Genomic DNA, 17,442 nt, shown 5'->3' on the forward strand with positions numbered 1-17,442 from the left:
CACACTACAGAGAGAAAGCAATGTAGATGAAAATAGTCTGGGTCCAGGAATATTAGACCAAGGTAGAACAAATGCCAAGAGAGATGGAGTAGAGCAGTCTGTAGGAATACATAATATCCCCACATAATTGCTTAAGAGTTTAGGAAAAAAATGAAAGGAAGGGATTCTTTGAACTTGTATTCAGTATTAATGTGGGAGAAATATGGCCAGAAGATTTGTTTAGGTTCTGAAAAAGTTTAAAGCAAATGTAAATGAGATCGAAAAGATGATAAGTTTAATTTCACATGCAGCAATTGTAATTCTAATAATCATCAAAAAATAGTTACAAAATGGTGAAAACAATTGCCTCGGTGACTATCAGTTTAACTTTAGATAGGGGAAAAGAATGCATGATGCTACTGTATAATGAGAACATTAGTGCAATGGAAAATTGATTATAATCAGGATGCCTTGGTGTGCTTCATGGATTTTGGGTACTCAACCACTTTTAGAAATAAAAATCCTGTGTATTTGAAGAATTAGATCCTAGATGGATATTTCTCTTAAAGCCTTTATTACCAATACCACCTATTTTAAGAGAGTATTGCACAAGTCATGGGTTAAATAAGAGGTAACCAAATGATTCATCCTGAAAGAGAGAATTTTAATTGGTCAATGTTATCAGTGCAAGTGTTGGTACATACATTGGTCCCTTTCACTTCCTTGCTGGGCACAGGTGATGGGGGAGGAACAGGGAAGTCCGAAGTGGGCCTGTATCTCACACGGTAGCCTCCTCCCTTAGAGTCACCACTCCAAGCACCCCCTCCCCCTTTGGCACCGACGCTCAGAGGCGACCAATCCACCCGGACGCTTGTCGTTGTGATGGGCACCACTCTAACACCCTCCACTGCTCGGCTGGGGGCTGCCAATCCACAGAAAGCACAGAATTAGAGAAGGCCAAGCGACTTCACAAGGTGAAAAAATTATTTGATGTGAAAGGTAAACAGTGGCTCTGGTTTCATTGGTGATTGTTTCAACGGTTTGATAATAAGCTCTATTGAGCTCCACATTATATACATGATATCATGTATATTGTACAATAAAATATACTAAGTATTATCAATAATAAACATTTATATGAGAATAAATTTGACTAACCATACTAGTTTTAATTTTACAACAGCAAATCATGCATTACTTCGAGTGTAGAAATTACAAATAATTTTCATTTCAATATGAAAAATTACAATTGACTACATTATTTCATCAACATCAACAATGAAATAAAACTTTGAAACGTACCAAAATGTTACTAGTTATCAAGTTACAGTTCAACACATTTCATTATGCTGTAACATAGTCATGTACCAAATGAGTATGGTACATTTTTATGAAATGGTTCCTACCACAACCAAAAAAAAAGGTGAAAATTTTCAAAGTTCATTTTCATGTACCGTATTTGCCAGGGCATGAATGATGAACTTTTTCCCCTCAAAACACAGCTAAAATAAGGGATGCATCTAATTTACCAGTAATTAAAATTACTAGCATAAATTTGTATCTAAAACTTCTGGTATATTAATATACATTTTTAAGTTTTCTAAGGCACTGACTTTTTACAAAATAGTGGTTTCAAATACATCTTTCAGTAATATTTTCTATTCAGTAAAAATAAAATGTTGCATTGTATATGCTATGCTCCTCTCTGAAAGAGAGAGCATTCAAGTAAAATTAATTCAGATCCATTGGCATCACACTCACCAGCAGGCAAAGTGCGCACGACTTCCGAGCGTGGAGACCACGTGCTGTGGCCCATGTCATTGGTGGCTCGGATTCGGAAGGCGTAGCTGGTGGCTGGCTGGAGCCCTGAGGCAGTCAAGGAGGTGGCCCCACCCTCTACCCTGGCCCCCAGAGGCCCCCCCTCCCCTGGGCCTACCTCCACCCAGGGCCCAAACACTGTCCCCTGCCCATCCTCTCCCTCCGACACCTCACTCCGCTGCACTGTGTAATACCTGTAATTAAACCAGAGCATGAGCAAGCTCATTTCTTGCTTGTTCACCCAAGCATGTGAATGAATGGACACTCATGTGACTCGTAAGCATGAAATTTAATTAGAGGAAGAAATATAGAAATGGCTGAAAAAATTCCAGATTTAGAAATGTGCCCAGAGATGGGACTCATAAAATATTTTCAGTACCACTCCAACAGCTTTTCTTGGAACTAAATAGGACATTTCAATCACAACCCCAATATCAAAAACTGCACTGCAAGAATTCAATTTTGAATATTTGAAAGTGGATTGCATACCTTATTGCTAATGTCTCTTGGTGACCTTAGTCTCAGAAGCAGAATTTTTACTAGTCCCCTATGCATGTCTCTAGGTTATTGTGACTTGCTCAGGACAAAGTCCGGTAATCTGTCAACTTATATTTTTTTATGGCACTGGCTACTGCACCATTAGATTTTGCTATCAGAGCAGATAGAAGGATGGTCTTCTGCATGCCCACTATAAGTGTATCCAACTTTACCCAGCAAACTTGGATGCATTTGGTGCCATCAATCTTCTATACCACCCGGCACACCTGATAACTATCAGCTATGAGAATTATTAGCTTTACAGAGTCGCCTGGATTGATTAGTCTCAGTTCACACAGAAAATCTTGCCACTGCACCAATTTGTTCTACTTCCTTCACCTTCACATTCCTTTCAGCCAGAGATGAAAACTCAATAGCAAGAGATAGTCGAGGACAATGATATCAGACTTGGTTGCTGACAATTACCTCTGAAGGGGAATGTAAAATTCCACCAGATATTATTATTCTCCAGAACTCAATATCTCCAGGGGAATAGGGCAGAATTACTGACATCTTGATGGCATAATGGTGCCAAATATGGCAGTATAAAACATGTAATGTGCCATTGTGCTGGGGCATGTACATTGGCCTTGCATAACAGCTACAGCCAGACAGGAGGTAACCAAAATTCTCTGGCTGACCTTGACTCTCACTGCCCATCATGTCCATCACACAATTACTACTATTATTACTCAGGCAAACCTTTTGGCCATTTAGGTGCTTGGCCCTCTTCTTTATGTATAAATCCACTACTCGGCTAGTCTCCGCTTCCAACCCATCCCATCCTTCTCCCATCTGGATTTGATCAATTATAGCATATTCATTTACATGCTAAAACCCTCATTCAGATTCGATCTCCCTTTTTTTTAACAGATGAATGATTAATTTACTGTAAAGTAGGAGTAAAAAGGCCTAATGAGGTTTTTGTGATGTTTAAATATTTGATGGGGAACTACTCTGGTAGTTTCTATCCAAGAGCTTCTTAGAGAATCTGCTACAACTCTTCCATAGACAAGGAATGTCCCTTGGGAAAAATTTTAAAATATTTTGGCAAATCTCTTTTCATTTCATAGTTACTCTCTAATTAGCTAAAACACCAATTTGTTGATTGGATATGATCATACCTGATTGGTGCATAACCATCCCGTCCAGGGGTCCAACTGAAAGTTATTCGATGGCTTTGAATCTGTGACCTGAGTGGATGAAAAGAATACCAATGAGGATACAAGAAATAATTTCACCAGATAGAAAAATATAATTTAACATTTACATATTAATTCTTAGGCTCTAAGGATGAACCTCAATTTACAAAATCAATGAAAATTCATGTTAGGAAAATAGTTATTACAGTTTTTGGTGTTATACAAATGAGATAGACACTTTACAAGCAATAACAATAGACCTTGGAAAGGAATCTCCAAGAAAAAATAAAATAATCAAGATGATAGCATCATTGATCTTTTCATCAAAAGGCACGCATGATACAATAATAATGATTCAAGTGAATTAATATACCACCATTCTACCCCTCTATAAATGTCTATTAATATAAAATAGTAAGTACAATTGAAAATATTTCTGCATTATGAAAGAAACCTTAAAAGTTATCATAAGCTATTGAATAATTGATTTTATCACACACAAAAACTTTTGAAGAAGTACATTTAATTTATAAAGCTGTCTTAAAAGATAAACCTAAATTTTCAGCTATCTATGTAATGTATTCACAAGTATCATGACTGTAGTTCACCCCCATTAGCACAAGTTTGAAAGCGTCAGGAATAAATATGCTCTGACTCGTGCTGGCAAAAATGGTGAAAACATATTTGTTCCAACAGATAGTGTTTTATTGCTAGTAGGATTGTGCTATTTATTCCTATGAAGTTTTTCTCCCAATAGTGTTCTCACCGACAAGGGAGTATTGTATCATCACTGCTTGATTGCCACAGAATGACATTAGAAAATCGTTTATTTCCAATCCAAATGACATTAATACTAAGACACTAATCCAAAATAGCATCACAAAATCCTTTGAAACATTGAAATGGAGAGTTGGAGGATGACTGACCTTGAGATATGTGGTGCTGATGGAGCCTGTGGGGGCTCCCTGCTGGCCGTCGTGTACACCAAGGCATGGGCCGCTCGTCCCCACCCAAGTCTTGTCTGTGCCTCGACGGAGAATGAATAGTAGCGCTCTGGCTGCAGCTCCACAGCTCTGTTGAGCAAATGAAACAATTATAGAGGAGAAGGAATGTAAATAAGTTCACATTACAGCAGGTAATCACTTACAAGGTTCACTACCACCCACTGTTCCTCAGTAATTATGTAGTTACAATTATTTGAATCTCTACCCCAAAGTAAAAGTGAACTGTGAAATATAAGGTGTATATATTTATATTATATATGTATATATTTGCTATTGACTCTAATTCATGGTTATACATCGCTGCTACAACATTCATCTGAGGTTTTAAATCATCTTCCTCACTCGAGAGCAGGCATCGCCTGGCTATAAATAGGCAGGCACTCCTCAACAGAAGCACATGGTATGAACATCCTAAGGGTGGTGTACAATTCTGCTCATCATTATTTTTTTGTTTTTGCTTTAATATCATGATAGCATGGTGGAGCAGAGGTTGAGTGCTTGGTCAAAGGTCTCATGTTCAAATCTGGATGAAAAATCTCCCTAACTCAAACTGGGTGAATTTTACAGGTACCAGAACTTTCTCGGAAACCACACCCTTAAAAGGAAAGGGATCTGGTCCACCTATTCTGATTGCTTGAATTTCACACACCATTACACTTACTATTAGCACTACTAGGGGAGCTATATCCTTGCCAATGTAACCTCTCTTTCAATTGATTACTGTAATTTGAGAGATAGTTAAGGCCAATACTTTGTGGAATTCAATTGTAATGGACAAGGAGGAGTCAACATAACTTGGCATTTCTACAGGATAGAATTTTTAATGTCAACTAGTTTCACTGGTGTTGGCATCATCTGGAGTCCAGATGATGCTACAGTGTAGTATCAACTGGAAAGTAGCATCGTCTGCCGTAGTAGTCGAGTAGTACCATCTGGAGTCAAGATGATTCCACAGTACATAGATAGTATAGGTTGAGCAGTATTTTTCTTCCACAATAGGTTCTCTTTTTTTGTAATCCATTTTCTGCTTTGGGTTTACAGATGCTAAATATATTTTCTTATCTTAAATTCTGTGCACAAATACGAGCACCTGACAAAAAGTCAATGCTCCAATGCCATATAGTATGTCACTGCTGGGCAAACTTAAGTTTTACATTGCATCATTATCATAATTTTCAATAGTGACAGTGATTTAATTGGTTCATGAAGCAGCTTTATTTACAGTAAGTACTCGTTTAAGTTTTCTGTGACATCTTTTCCTCTGTACTTACCTATGTGATATTGTGATGGAAAAACCTAGAGCTTCTAATGAATATTGATCTCACTTAAGATCATTGGAATTGCCATTGGATTGCTATTTATATTTTTTTCTCATTCTTACTTATAAAAACCTATAAAGCATCCTCCTCTTTCTATACTTTGAACTATTTATTTGGCAATATAGCTAAAATAATAGAAACCTAAAATTGCAATACCAATAAGTTTGGCAGAAGAAAACTGTCACGTACCATGCACAATGAAGGATATCAACTTTCCTAATAAATCCATTAATTACATGCTATTTAGAGTCTTACCTGTAAGTTCTATCTGACGGAGGAAATTCTTTAGAGAAGTTGAGAGACTGGTCTGTGTGCAGGTGGTAAGACACTTTGTAAGCCAAGAGTCGACCATTCGGTTCCAATGGGACATCCCATATGATGCGTGCCGTTGTCAAGGATACATCTGGGAAGGATACATTTGAAGGAGGGCCAGGAACTGAAAGAAACATCATTCCAACTATCAGAAAACCTGAACCATTGGCCATTTTGGTGATGGTCAATGCTACAAGTGAGCCAGACCAGAGTGTACCACTGGAAAAATACAACGCAAGATATTAAAATGAATCTGCTGTTGACTAAGACAACACTCACACATGTGAATGATCAATGCCAAACTATGTACCTGCATGCTCTGTACAGATGAAAATGGAGTACTTTTTTTGCAAAGTCACATCTTTATCGCAAGATTTTATTTTTCTTTTTGGCTACTGTTTGATTGATACTCAAAAATTGTTCCAAGTCTTAAAAAAAGGAGTAACTGAAACATTATTTGAAAATGATTGAGTGATTTTATATAGAATTGACTGATAAAGAAGATGAGAGGCCTTCATCTCATAAATGTATTTATGAGTGTATATTTGGTACCAATTATATGAATAAAACATTATCACTATCAACATGGCATCGATTGAAATTCACTTTGATTGGAAAATACTATAATAAATTATGTCAAGTGCTTTTTTAGATAATGTAAATATTAAAATTGAACTTCTCCCAGTATGCAAGGAATTAGTCCTTACTGAATATGAACGGCAGATCGCAGAATTAGAATAATTGCTTACAGTAAAACATACTGAACAGCACTGGGCCAGAAATTGAGGGACCATGTTCAAATCACTTTCTAAGTGAAATTCTCACATTTGTGGCATGCCAGCGATTGGCTTCACTACAGTGACAGCAGTGGCATTTCCCATTGGTTTCTTTGAATTTACAATACAGTTATATGGTTATGGTTATGTGTAACCGCAAATGTGATAACAAAAATACGATGGAATATTAAAATTATTACTACTAGGAAAAATTAATGGTTAATCCACAAAATTTAAATAATTTTTATGCAGTTTCATTTTTTCATTGTTATAATTGATATCTGCACATTAATCCTCAATTTTCTACCCTTTTCAGGACACCGAAGATGACATATTGGATTTTTTTCTATTTTAGTGCTTAAATACAGCCCTTTGTTACTTTTTATGATGGAACACTGGGGTGGCAGATGGAAGGGCTACCATATTTTATGGCACATAAGATACGCTATATTTTTGAAAATAATGGCACAACAATTAATGCCCACGTCTAATATGCAGACTGCACAAACGTTTTTCTTAAATATTCCTCACTGAAATAAGGGTGCATCTGATATACCCATATCTTATATGCCATATATTTGGAGAAATTTGGTATTTTTTAAAACTTTTGCATAACATTAAGTTTTTGTACAAACTAGGGAAAATTGGATACAAGTCATTTCAAATCATTTTTGCAGTTGAATGATTTAGGTACTTCATCTAAAAATTCATTCTTACCATCTTCAAATGTTAGCAGAGATACTGGAGGTTGCGAGGGAACTCCATCACCCAATCGATTGTATGCCAACACAAAGACCTGAATAAAGAAATTCACAAAAAAATCAACCAAATTCAGAAGTGATTGAGAAGCATCTACAAATTCAAAAGAATTAATATGAAAACAACTGACTCCAAGGTATGTCATGAGACTTTACCTACTAATATTGTTGTGGAACCTGCCTTAGTTATTTATTTTATTTATTTATTTATCGACTTAATTGGGTGGGGTTGAGACTTTTAGTCCCTTCTTCCACCTAACCCTTATATTACAGACATTGCAATGAAGACAATCACATACAACCAAGCCCTAGATGGAGGAAAATCCACCTAGGTGGGAATCGAACCCACGACCTCTGGGTTGGTAGGCGAGGACATTACCCCACCACCACCTGGGATGGCCAAGTTAGGGCATAAGCCAACCTTAAAATGACAGTCATGAATGTAAGCATGTCATCAGCATGTATTTTTATGGTCAAATATGGAAGCTGTGAGGTTGTCTAATTTTCAAGTTAATTCCTTCTAATTCTTTTGCTGAAAGAACTTCATGCTCAGGATATAATTCAGTTTTGACTCATTCTTCAAGATGCACACTAGGTGCCACATTAAAGTAAAAAGATAAATAAAACTTTCAACAAATTTAAGGCTCCTATAAAAGCAGCTGTAATCAAAAGAAACTTCTGCTCACCTGGTAAGTAACATACTTCCGCAATTCAGTGAGGGTTGTGGTGTGAGTTGTGTTTGAGGGGATCTCCTTGTACTGCAACAGAAAAGAGATCAACATGAAAATGTTGAGTTACTTCATCTGTGTATCACAGGAATTTAAAAAAAAATTATACTATGAAATTAGTGGCCATGTGGGAGTGATAAAAGAATGTCACCTGCAGAGGAGTCCTGGGATTGGTACTGTAGTAGGCCACTTTGAATCCCTCAATGAGACCATTCTGGTGTCTCTTGGGTACATCCCCCCATCGAACCACCACCGTGGTTGATGATGTCGCATTGGCTTCAACCCCCACTGGTCCCATTGACGGCACTGTTCAAAGCAAAAACACATTTAAGAAAGAGAGGCAAATATGGGGAGTATCAATTGTTAGGGGCTGCTGTGTGCACCCACAGTTAAATATTGTAGAAGTGTTGAAGGGTTCAAGTAGCTCAAATGCATTTTCTGAAATCTAATACTAAAAATAACAACTGTGAAAATTGTCATCAGGAGAAATGTATTTTCAGCTTCAAAAATTTGAACTCTAGGATGAATTCATAAAAAAATACTTCAGATCATGTTTTTCTATTTCAAAAATTGTTTGCTTGAGTCAAGTTTTTATGAATTTCTGAGAGATTTCATAAAATCCAAACAACCAACATTTTGAAAAGTGAAAAATATTTCCAGAAAAGTTTTTTGGAAGAGAGTCACCGCATATATGAACACTCATTTCTTCTGTTTGCATGGAATGTTCAACCAACAATTGTTTGCTTACAGAGAGAGGATTAAATGGACATACCAGCTTCACGGGTCCTCTCTTGAGCAGGAGGTGTGCTGACATCAGAGGCACCAACTTCGTTGACAGCCCTGACAACCACCTCATAGAGTGTCCACTCCTCTAAAGGACCAAGGATCAATGAGTTGGCCGTGGGATCATTGGTCCACTTGCTCTGCCATCCAGCCTCTTTCCGTGGGATGGGCTCACCAGTGAGGGTCACAGTTGTCGTGTTTTCTGCAAGAAGGAAATGGCAACTGAATTCTCAAGCATCTCAAGGTTGACCAGGCTATGAGGAAAGATCAGAGCTAAGGCTATTTGAGAGTGGAGGTTACTGCAAACATAACATGAGAAAGGAAGTTTATTCACACATTGGATTATAAGTGCAAATATGTATAAAGGGTGGTAGATGCTACAACTATTAGTGCATGGCCATTCTTGATGGGAGGAGTCATAAAATTCACTATCATCTATTCCAGGATTACTTCTTAAAGATGCTAATGCTCAAATGCCATTAATTCAGTGAAACAGTAAAACAAACATACCAGACAAATGAATTTAATGCTTTAGGTGTTCCCAATTCAGAAGAGCATACACAAAAATTTGTTCAACAAGGAGAGAAAATAAACTTCCTTGACTTGCATACTTCTTGATGAGTCCATCAACTATTTGAGATAAAGGAAGGCTGGGAAAGAGGTTTATGAAAATTTTGGGCAAGCAAGTTAGTAGGAGGAGAAGAATTGGCATTTTAGGCAATATGAAGGGAAGTAGAATGTATGTGGAGCTGAAGGACGATTCAGCACAACAGCAATTAAAATTTTTATTCTTTTGTAAAAAATTATTCCGAACAAGCAGTGAACCTCATGAGCAGTGAGGGTCATAGAAGAGAAATACAGCAAGTTAGTGGCATAAAGTTACCCCAAACCTTGACCAATTGTGAGTAAGCTTGGGACCAATTGGCATTCATCCTGACTACCACCATCTATATCCATGAATCTGTGCTGATTAAGTGATGGATCAATTACAATTCATCACAACTGCATTCTGAACCATGGAATAATTGTATAAACTATGCTCAATCGCATTTACACAACCAACCATCATTCTCATAGTCTTTCAAGTCAAATGAGGAGTTTCAGTGGAAGTCTGACTTTGTCCAGACACGACATTCATCCTAACTTTTCATTCCTTTGCGAAAGAAAATATGACCTTTTTCCCATACCTTTACAGGACAGACTAAAAACCCCCTTTATTTTGTGAAAATATTAAAAGTTAAACCTGAATTTACTTTGAATAAAAATGAGAAAATTCACACCATTGCACTACTTTATAAGCAAAGAGGTACTTAAAGACTTCACTATACTACTCCCAATTCATGTGAAACAACACAGAGAGGATATTTATGTCAAAAGTCTCCAAGAATATATGTGACTAATTTATGGGGATTGATGTGTCTGAAAAAAATAAATTCCAATCAAATATACATTTTAAGGTCCATTATCCTCCAAAATTATGGCAATGGAAACAAGAAAACCAAAATTGAGGAGAATGATCCCATTTTTATTCTCTTTTTCAAAAAAAGGAGTATATATTTTAAATTTTGCACTGGCACTTCTCATACATTCCTGTTACATACATTCCTGTTACCTCCATTTCTTCTCTCTCCACCCCCTGCAAGGTAATAATGTGAATAGGGTAGCATAGTTATGCTTGCCTTTACTTTGTTTTTGCCTTGTTTTGACCCACCCCCCCACTTATTATGCATCTCAGGGTTAACATTTTCAATCAGAAGTAAAGTTTTCTTGGCTGGGTCAGAATAACTTCCACACTATGAAGTATTAAAGAAAAATTTCTATGCCTATAGTTGGGGTCTGACCTTAGCTTTGAACTGCATAATATTTCAAGTTACTTGAATAATGGATCATAAGGGTAGAAATATTAAGGTATTCCTATATATGAGTACATGCCACTATTTCAACCTAAAGTTAGCAAATTCATACAGAAATACACTCATAAAATAGAGAAGTTGAAGAAAAATGTCAAATAAGTGACAATTTTGCAGGTCCCTCAGCCAGAAATAATTCTTTAAAAAATCATCTTTATTAACTGCTCATTTTTCAGTTAGGTTGGTTTCATAGTAATTCATTTTTTTACTGTACCCTCCTTTCATATTCAATTTGAGAATTGAATATGAAATGATTCTACAAATTTTTCAAGGGTTTCTGTAAGGGTGGACTCAATGTGAATTAGGAATAGTATTGACAATAAGCAATAACTCGCCTCATTTTATTGCCCTGACCAATCTATGATTTTTCATCAAACTAGTATCAACACAAAAATATAAATTGAAGAAATTATTAAAGTAAATATAAACTGAATCTCAAAAGAACAGGAAAATCACATACCAATCATGTTCTCCACCATAATTTCTCGGTATGAAACATTGTATCCTTTGGGGTTTCCATACCATTCAATTGGCTGCAAAGGCTGAAAATATAAAATAATGTCAATGATCCAATGCATTCAAATTATAATGGAAATTACTGAAGTCTAAAAGCAAGTAGGTTGCCTACAATTGCTTAGGTTCAAATAATTCCTGGTCTTATTGTCATGACATTTCCTTTGCTTAACCAATTACATTATGTCATTCTGTTGAGTAAACTCGTGTCTGCAGCAAATAATAAATTAATGCTATATATCAAAAATATTTAAATATATCAAAGCTTTAGGAGGAAAACTTATTTTTATGAGCTTTTTGCATTGAAAAAATACATACTCTAAGAAAAAGTCTCATACATTCTACTTTAAGTGGTAGTGTGGAAAAATTTAAGTTGGACCGTAAAATTCTACTGCAGTGAATCGTTTCAAACAAATCTTAACCATTCTTTTAATTGAAATTTATTTATTTGAAGGACTTTTAAATCCTTTTAATGAGAAGACACAAAGCATTTCAAAATCTTCTTCATTATACCTACCAACTAAAAGAATTAATGTCGTTGGTAACAAAATAAATACATAAATAGATGAGTTATATTTCCCTTGTGATGCAAGGTAATTAAAACAAATATTGATGAGCCAGAAAGTAAAGAAGTAACAAAGCTAAGGAACTTACAATCCAGCGCACTCTGAGCTGTGTCGCACTCAGGGCCCTCACTGTAACATTAGCTGGTGGATGTGCAGGAGGAGCCTGTGAGAAATAATTGGTTAGAAGGCATACGAATTGATGAATGTATAAACATGGAATACTTATTTGAGATACCTAGTTAACTGCCATCATGCATTACTTATAAATACAAAGAAACTTGAAATTCTGCTGGAAGTGGATTGCTGAACACTAACACTAAAATTAGGTGATTGACAAACACTTTAAAAAATCACACAGGAACAGATTTTTTGATTTGAAGGGAAAAATATGTAAATTTTTGGAGAGAAAGTAGCCAGTTTGAATTGTAAAAATGCCTAAAAAAGTCACAGAGATAAATGTGTGCCATTTGTTCATGTTACTGACCCATTTAACCAGCATCCCAAGTATCATATATGTCACACAAGAATATAAATGGCTATTTCACCCATTGAAAATGCAATTGAAATAAAAGCCAAATGTCAACAAGCATTATGAACATGAGCAACTTGGAGCTGAGTTTCCCCCGCCAGCATTTGTTTTTTGTTCAGGGATATACAAAGGATGACCACCAGAAGAACCACCATGCTCACCTGGATTGTCTGGAAGGTGTTGGTGGGTTGGGAGGGTGGTGATGGGCCAACGACGTTGTGAGCTGTGAGCCGCAGACGGTATTCAGCAAATGGGACGAGCCCTCCCACTACCAGTGTCCTCGCTGATGGGACATCCCTCTCCTCATGGACACTCCACCATGCTCCATTAGGCTTACTCTGTGCCTGGAAATTTACTCTCTCATCATTGCCATGCTAGGAATCTCACAAAATGATAATTTTTTTACCATAATTTTTTAAATAAAAGTGTCTTATATGCCATTAAATATGACACATTTTCTGATTTTGTGACCTTGAATAAATGGAAGAAATTGTGAGTTTTTTGCGTCTGAGGTAATAATGCAAAACACATCACTTATTAGTTACTTTGTTTTTAACAAAACCCCTCAGTCATTTTTATAAACCTTAATTTTGCTATTAGAATTTATTCTAGTATTTTTTTTTACCTTTTTGCAAAATCTTAGACTATATTATTTGGCCACTTCATCAAAATGTATGAGCAACTGTTTTTAGCAGAAGAAGGCTACCTTTTCAACTCTTACCTCAACTGTCCATTTCACAATCGATGAATTCCCATCAAAGGGCAAGGCAAACTGAAGCACCACAGATGTGGCACCAATGTTTGACAAGGCCAATCGAACAGGAGCATGTGGCAGCACTGGCTCAACACCTGACTGGATGACGGCCGAACGGGAAGGCCCTCGCCCCATTTTTGTCACACCCCATACCTCAAAGGAATAATGAGTCAGTGCCTGCAAGGGAATATGAAACAGAAGCACATTTAATCAATTATGATAACCAATCAATCATTAGCAGAGTAATACTCACACCATGAATTCCTCTCGCATCATGTTAGCACAAAATTGTTTCGTGAGTTTCATGTTGTTTTTAACTTTAATTCCTAATTTATAATTCTTGGAAATTTTAAATGCATGCATAAAATTGACTAGCTTTGTAACACAATAAAAGTTTATGCCTGAAGTTCATTGATGTCAGATTACAATTAGTACTGTTGGTCAATGTGAGTGCTTTAGCCAGCTTCCGAGTTAACATACTGAGCAATGTTTAAAGTCATGGTTGCTGCATCTCCTGTAGCTTCTTTGAATTTGTCAAACAAGGTAAACATCATGTTGTTTAAAAGTTGCCTTTAACCTTGAGGACTGTGTGCAATGTGCACAACTATGAAAACCTGTGACATTGCCTGTAGGGTATTTCATCATAATATTTTGTTAATTTAATAAAGTCCCCAAATTTTCAGAGTAAAAGAGGACGCGTCAGTGGCTTAACTGCCTAAAACACTCCTTTGGATATTAAGGGTTCCATGCGTGTATTCTGGTCAAGGGGAATGATTTTACACTTTGAACTTGTTGCATTGTAATTTAGAATTAGCGGATGAATATCATCCGCCAATATGCACATAAAGTTAAAGTAAAATAATAATAGAGATTGAAAAAACAAAAACAGCATTTTAACCTGGAATTTTTAAACATACTGTACATTTTTGTTCAAGATTTTGGTTTGCTATGCCAATACAACAGTCTTCCAATTGAATACAAGACTCCCTCAAGGATACTGGATGAGAGTTCAAGGTCAGTTGCCCTGCCTGCCTTGCCATTCAGGGATAAAATTTTTATTTTCTCTCTGCCATTTTTGCTTAGGTATCATCATGAAATCATAAGTTTTAAATCATATCATTTATAGAGACATTTGTCACATCAATACAGTGAAAAATAATATTGTTTCACTTGGTTGTCATTGGGATATGCTCCAATTCTTGGTTCAAGGGAATCAAAGCTCTTGTGCCATGGTCCTGTGACAAGGACCAACATCACATCTATAGCACCAAGCACCCCTATGGCAAAAGTCCAAATGGTTGATACACATGCCAATTACACTGTGAATTAGGGATGTAGAAACAGAAAGGCAATCTGACACACTGGCACTTCAACACACAAAGAACAAGAGCTGGAATGCTCCCCTGATGGTAATCAGCTATATTCATAGTTTACAGATGTTCAAATACACTTATTTCTAAGAGAGCAGGCTAAGACATTTGCGTCTTAAAGCAGCAGACAAGGGCTACTTCAATTAAGATTATAATGAACTAATTCTGCAAGTAAATGGAAAACCAATCCTTGCACACTGAAGTCAGAGGTGCAAGCATAAACTCACCCTAAGATTTTCCACTTTGATACTGTGGACATCGGCAGGGAACTTCCTCTCGATGGCACCAGGGAGCTCTGATGTCATCGTCAGGGGACTCACAGTTCCGTTGGCCCTTTCCTCATCAGGGTTGCGTGTGGGGGGCTGCATGGGGGAATATCTGAGGCCATAGCTGATGATGACTCCATTTGGGTGCTTGGGAGGTGCCCATGTCACTCGAACAGCTCGATCACTCACGTCATCAAACTGCAAACTCCCCACCTCATCTGGAACTGCAAGGAGAGGTCACGGGAGAAGGATGAGCATGGCCAAACGACAATCACATAATCTGTATTAGCAAATTCAATTGCCAGAAATTGCAGTCCAATACCTTCAACCTGAAGATGCTAATGAAACTCTTGGCTATTCAAGGAAGCACTCAAGGTGAGAATGAAGAAATATGCAAAGAACGATTTAGCACTAAAATTCCCTAACTTTTTGGCAACATTCAAGGCCAAAAAGAGGTCATTTTGACCCATGGCATTTATTAAGATAATAACTACAAGCCACTAAAATTTGTGCACTTGTGTATTTTGCCATAAATGAAGGTTTATTTTCAAAATTTTGTAGTATAATACTTAAGTTATTTTAATATTTATTATTTATTGAAATAGACAATTTCAAAAATTTTAATACTTGTCACAGTATACGATTTTGTTGTATTCTCTCATAAATAGACAGTATCAGTTAACTACATTAATCAACCTCTTAAAAACAATACAGGTACCTCATTATTTGGATTTTTCATTTAATACATGATTATAATACAATTTCTCAAAATCAAAATACGAAATCCAGCGAAATCAAGAGTGATTTACGACATTTATGTTTACTTTATTTCTATTCAACATAAAGACAAATTTGAAATAATTATATGCACATAAAGTATAATTGTTTTGAATATTTTCCTTGCAATATTATATTTTCTAAAATGGGTCAGAGCAGTAGGTCAAATTTCCACATAAACAATACAGAAACACTTAACGACTCCCTTTTTTTGATGAGATTTTTGGTAGATCCGTTAGGAAACCATATAAATGAAAAACAGAGGGAAAATAGAAGCCAAAATTAAAAAAGGAGTTAAGGAGGAGACAAGAAAGCCCTTGCCATCATCATCAAACGTATCTCTGGTTTGCGGATAATTTGGCAGTAGTTGCAGAAATACAAGGGAACCTGCATGGAGCCCCGAATGCTATACACAAAGTACTTGAAGAATAAAAAATGAGTATTAACAAGAAGAAACTAAAATTCTAGTGGGTGGAAGGGAGAATCTGAAGGTGGACCACAATTTTGAGGAGTGAAACTACAGAATCTACAATGAACTGCACCTACCTGGGCAGCAGTGTAATTTGGGATTGGAGAAGTTTAGTTGACATCAAGCTAAAAATATCTCAAACTGAGATGGCATTCATGAAGAAGAGGCAACTCCTATGTTCAAAGAACCTGAGGTTGCAATCAAGGAAGCAGTTCATCAAAACGTTTGTATGGAGCATGGCACCCTATGAATCAAAGACATGAAACATTGCAAAGATGGACAAGTGAAGACTAGAAACCATTGAAACATGTTACTGGAGTAGGCTGCTGAAGATTAAATGTACAAACAAATTGAGGAAGTAGATATAAAAGAGCAGAGGAGGAAAGAAGAAGGTCCATTTGGAGAGAACTCCATTGCAAAGAAGAACTAAATGGTTTGGGCATACCTTGAGGCACAATGAGTTAGTTAGAAACATAATAGAAGGGAAAATCGAAGATCCCATAAGGAAGACCAAGAGACACATATGTAGGACTAATTAAGAAGGTCATATAACAGTAAAGCTATCAAGTAGTAAGGGAATTAACACTGAAAAGACAAAATTGAAGGACTAAACCAATTTTAAGATTGAAACACATGTGGTGACTGAATTAATGATGTGAAAATAATGATGATTGACTGCAGTTCCCAAACATTTTAGCCAATGTCTACATACTAGAAATCTAGTAAAAACCACTGTTGATACATCTTTGAAGTGAGGCCTGATATGCTAGAGAAGCCTATGCCTGAGGATTATGAACTCTGATTCCTTACCATCCTCTTGTGTCTGCACAGCAACTGGCTTGCTCCTCGGCCCATCCCCAGGGTCTGTGAAGCACACAACTGTGATGTTGTAGTGTGCCGCCTTGGCCAAACCACCCACCACAGCACTCTGCTCTGCAAGCGGGTCGAAGAGACTTGGCGGGACGCTGACCACTACGATGTCCTTGGAGCCAACAGCCCCTTCCACCTCATCTTCCAAGTCCACTGAGTCAATGCTGTTCTTGTGCGGACTCACTGTGGCAAAAGTGACAAAAATCATCCAACTTTATTCTCTTTACATGAAACAAAATCCAATCTTTCAACACATTGTAAA

The 17,442-nt window shown here is 36.8% G+C and overlaps 1 protein-coding gene across 1 annotated transcript in view; it reads right to left on the reverse strand.

Moving 5' to 3' along the window:
* Positions 1 to 17,442, reverse strand: part of sdk (sidekick cell adhesion molecule) — a 207,435-nt gene that overhangs the window by 14,581 nt on the left and 175,412 nt on the right. The window contains exons 19-33 of the mRNA XM_071593913.1: positions 17,121 to 17,363; positions 15,026 to 15,288; positions 13,396 to 13,605; positions 12,836 to 13,018; positions 12,234 to 12,308; positions 11,527 to 11,608; positions 9,146 to 9,358; positions 8,525 to 8,679; positions 8,332 to 8,403; positions 7,605 to 7,683; positions 6,055 to 6,235; positions 4,403 to 4,549; positions 3,459 to 3,527; positions 1,741 to 1,991; positions 684 to 901 (exon numbers count right to left, since the gene is read on the reverse strand). Of these exons, the coding sequence (XP_071450014.1) occupies positions 684 to 901; positions 1,741 to 1,991; positions 3,459 to 3,527; positions 4,403 to 4,549; positions 6,055 to 6,235; positions 7,605 to 7,683; positions 8,332 to 8,403; positions 8,525 to 8,679; positions 9,146 to 9,358; positions 11,527 to 11,608; positions 12,234 to 12,308; positions 12,836 to 13,018; positions 13,396 to 13,605; positions 15,026 to 15,288; positions 17,121 to 17,363 (2,441 nt within the window). The remainder of the gene's footprint in view (positions 1 to 683; positions 902 to 1,740; positions 1,992 to 3,458; positions 3,528 to 4,402; positions 4,550 to 6,054; positions 6,236 to 7,604; positions 7,684 to 8,331; positions 8,404 to 8,524; positions 8,680 to 9,145; positions 9,359 to 11,526; positions 11,609 to 12,233; positions 12,309 to 12,835; positions 13,019 to 13,395; positions 13,606 to 15,025; positions 15,289 to 17,120; positions 17,364 to 17,442) is intronic.

The sequence above is a fragment of the Hetaerina americana genome, unplaced genomic scaffold (assembly GCF_022747635.1).
Source record: "Hetaerina americana unplaced genomic scaffold, ioHetAmer1.1.p SCAF_1, whole genome shotgun sequence".
In the NCBI taxonomy this organism is placed as follows: Eukaryota; Metazoa; Arthropoda; class Insecta; order Odonata; family Calopterygidae; genus Hetaerina; species Hetaerina americana.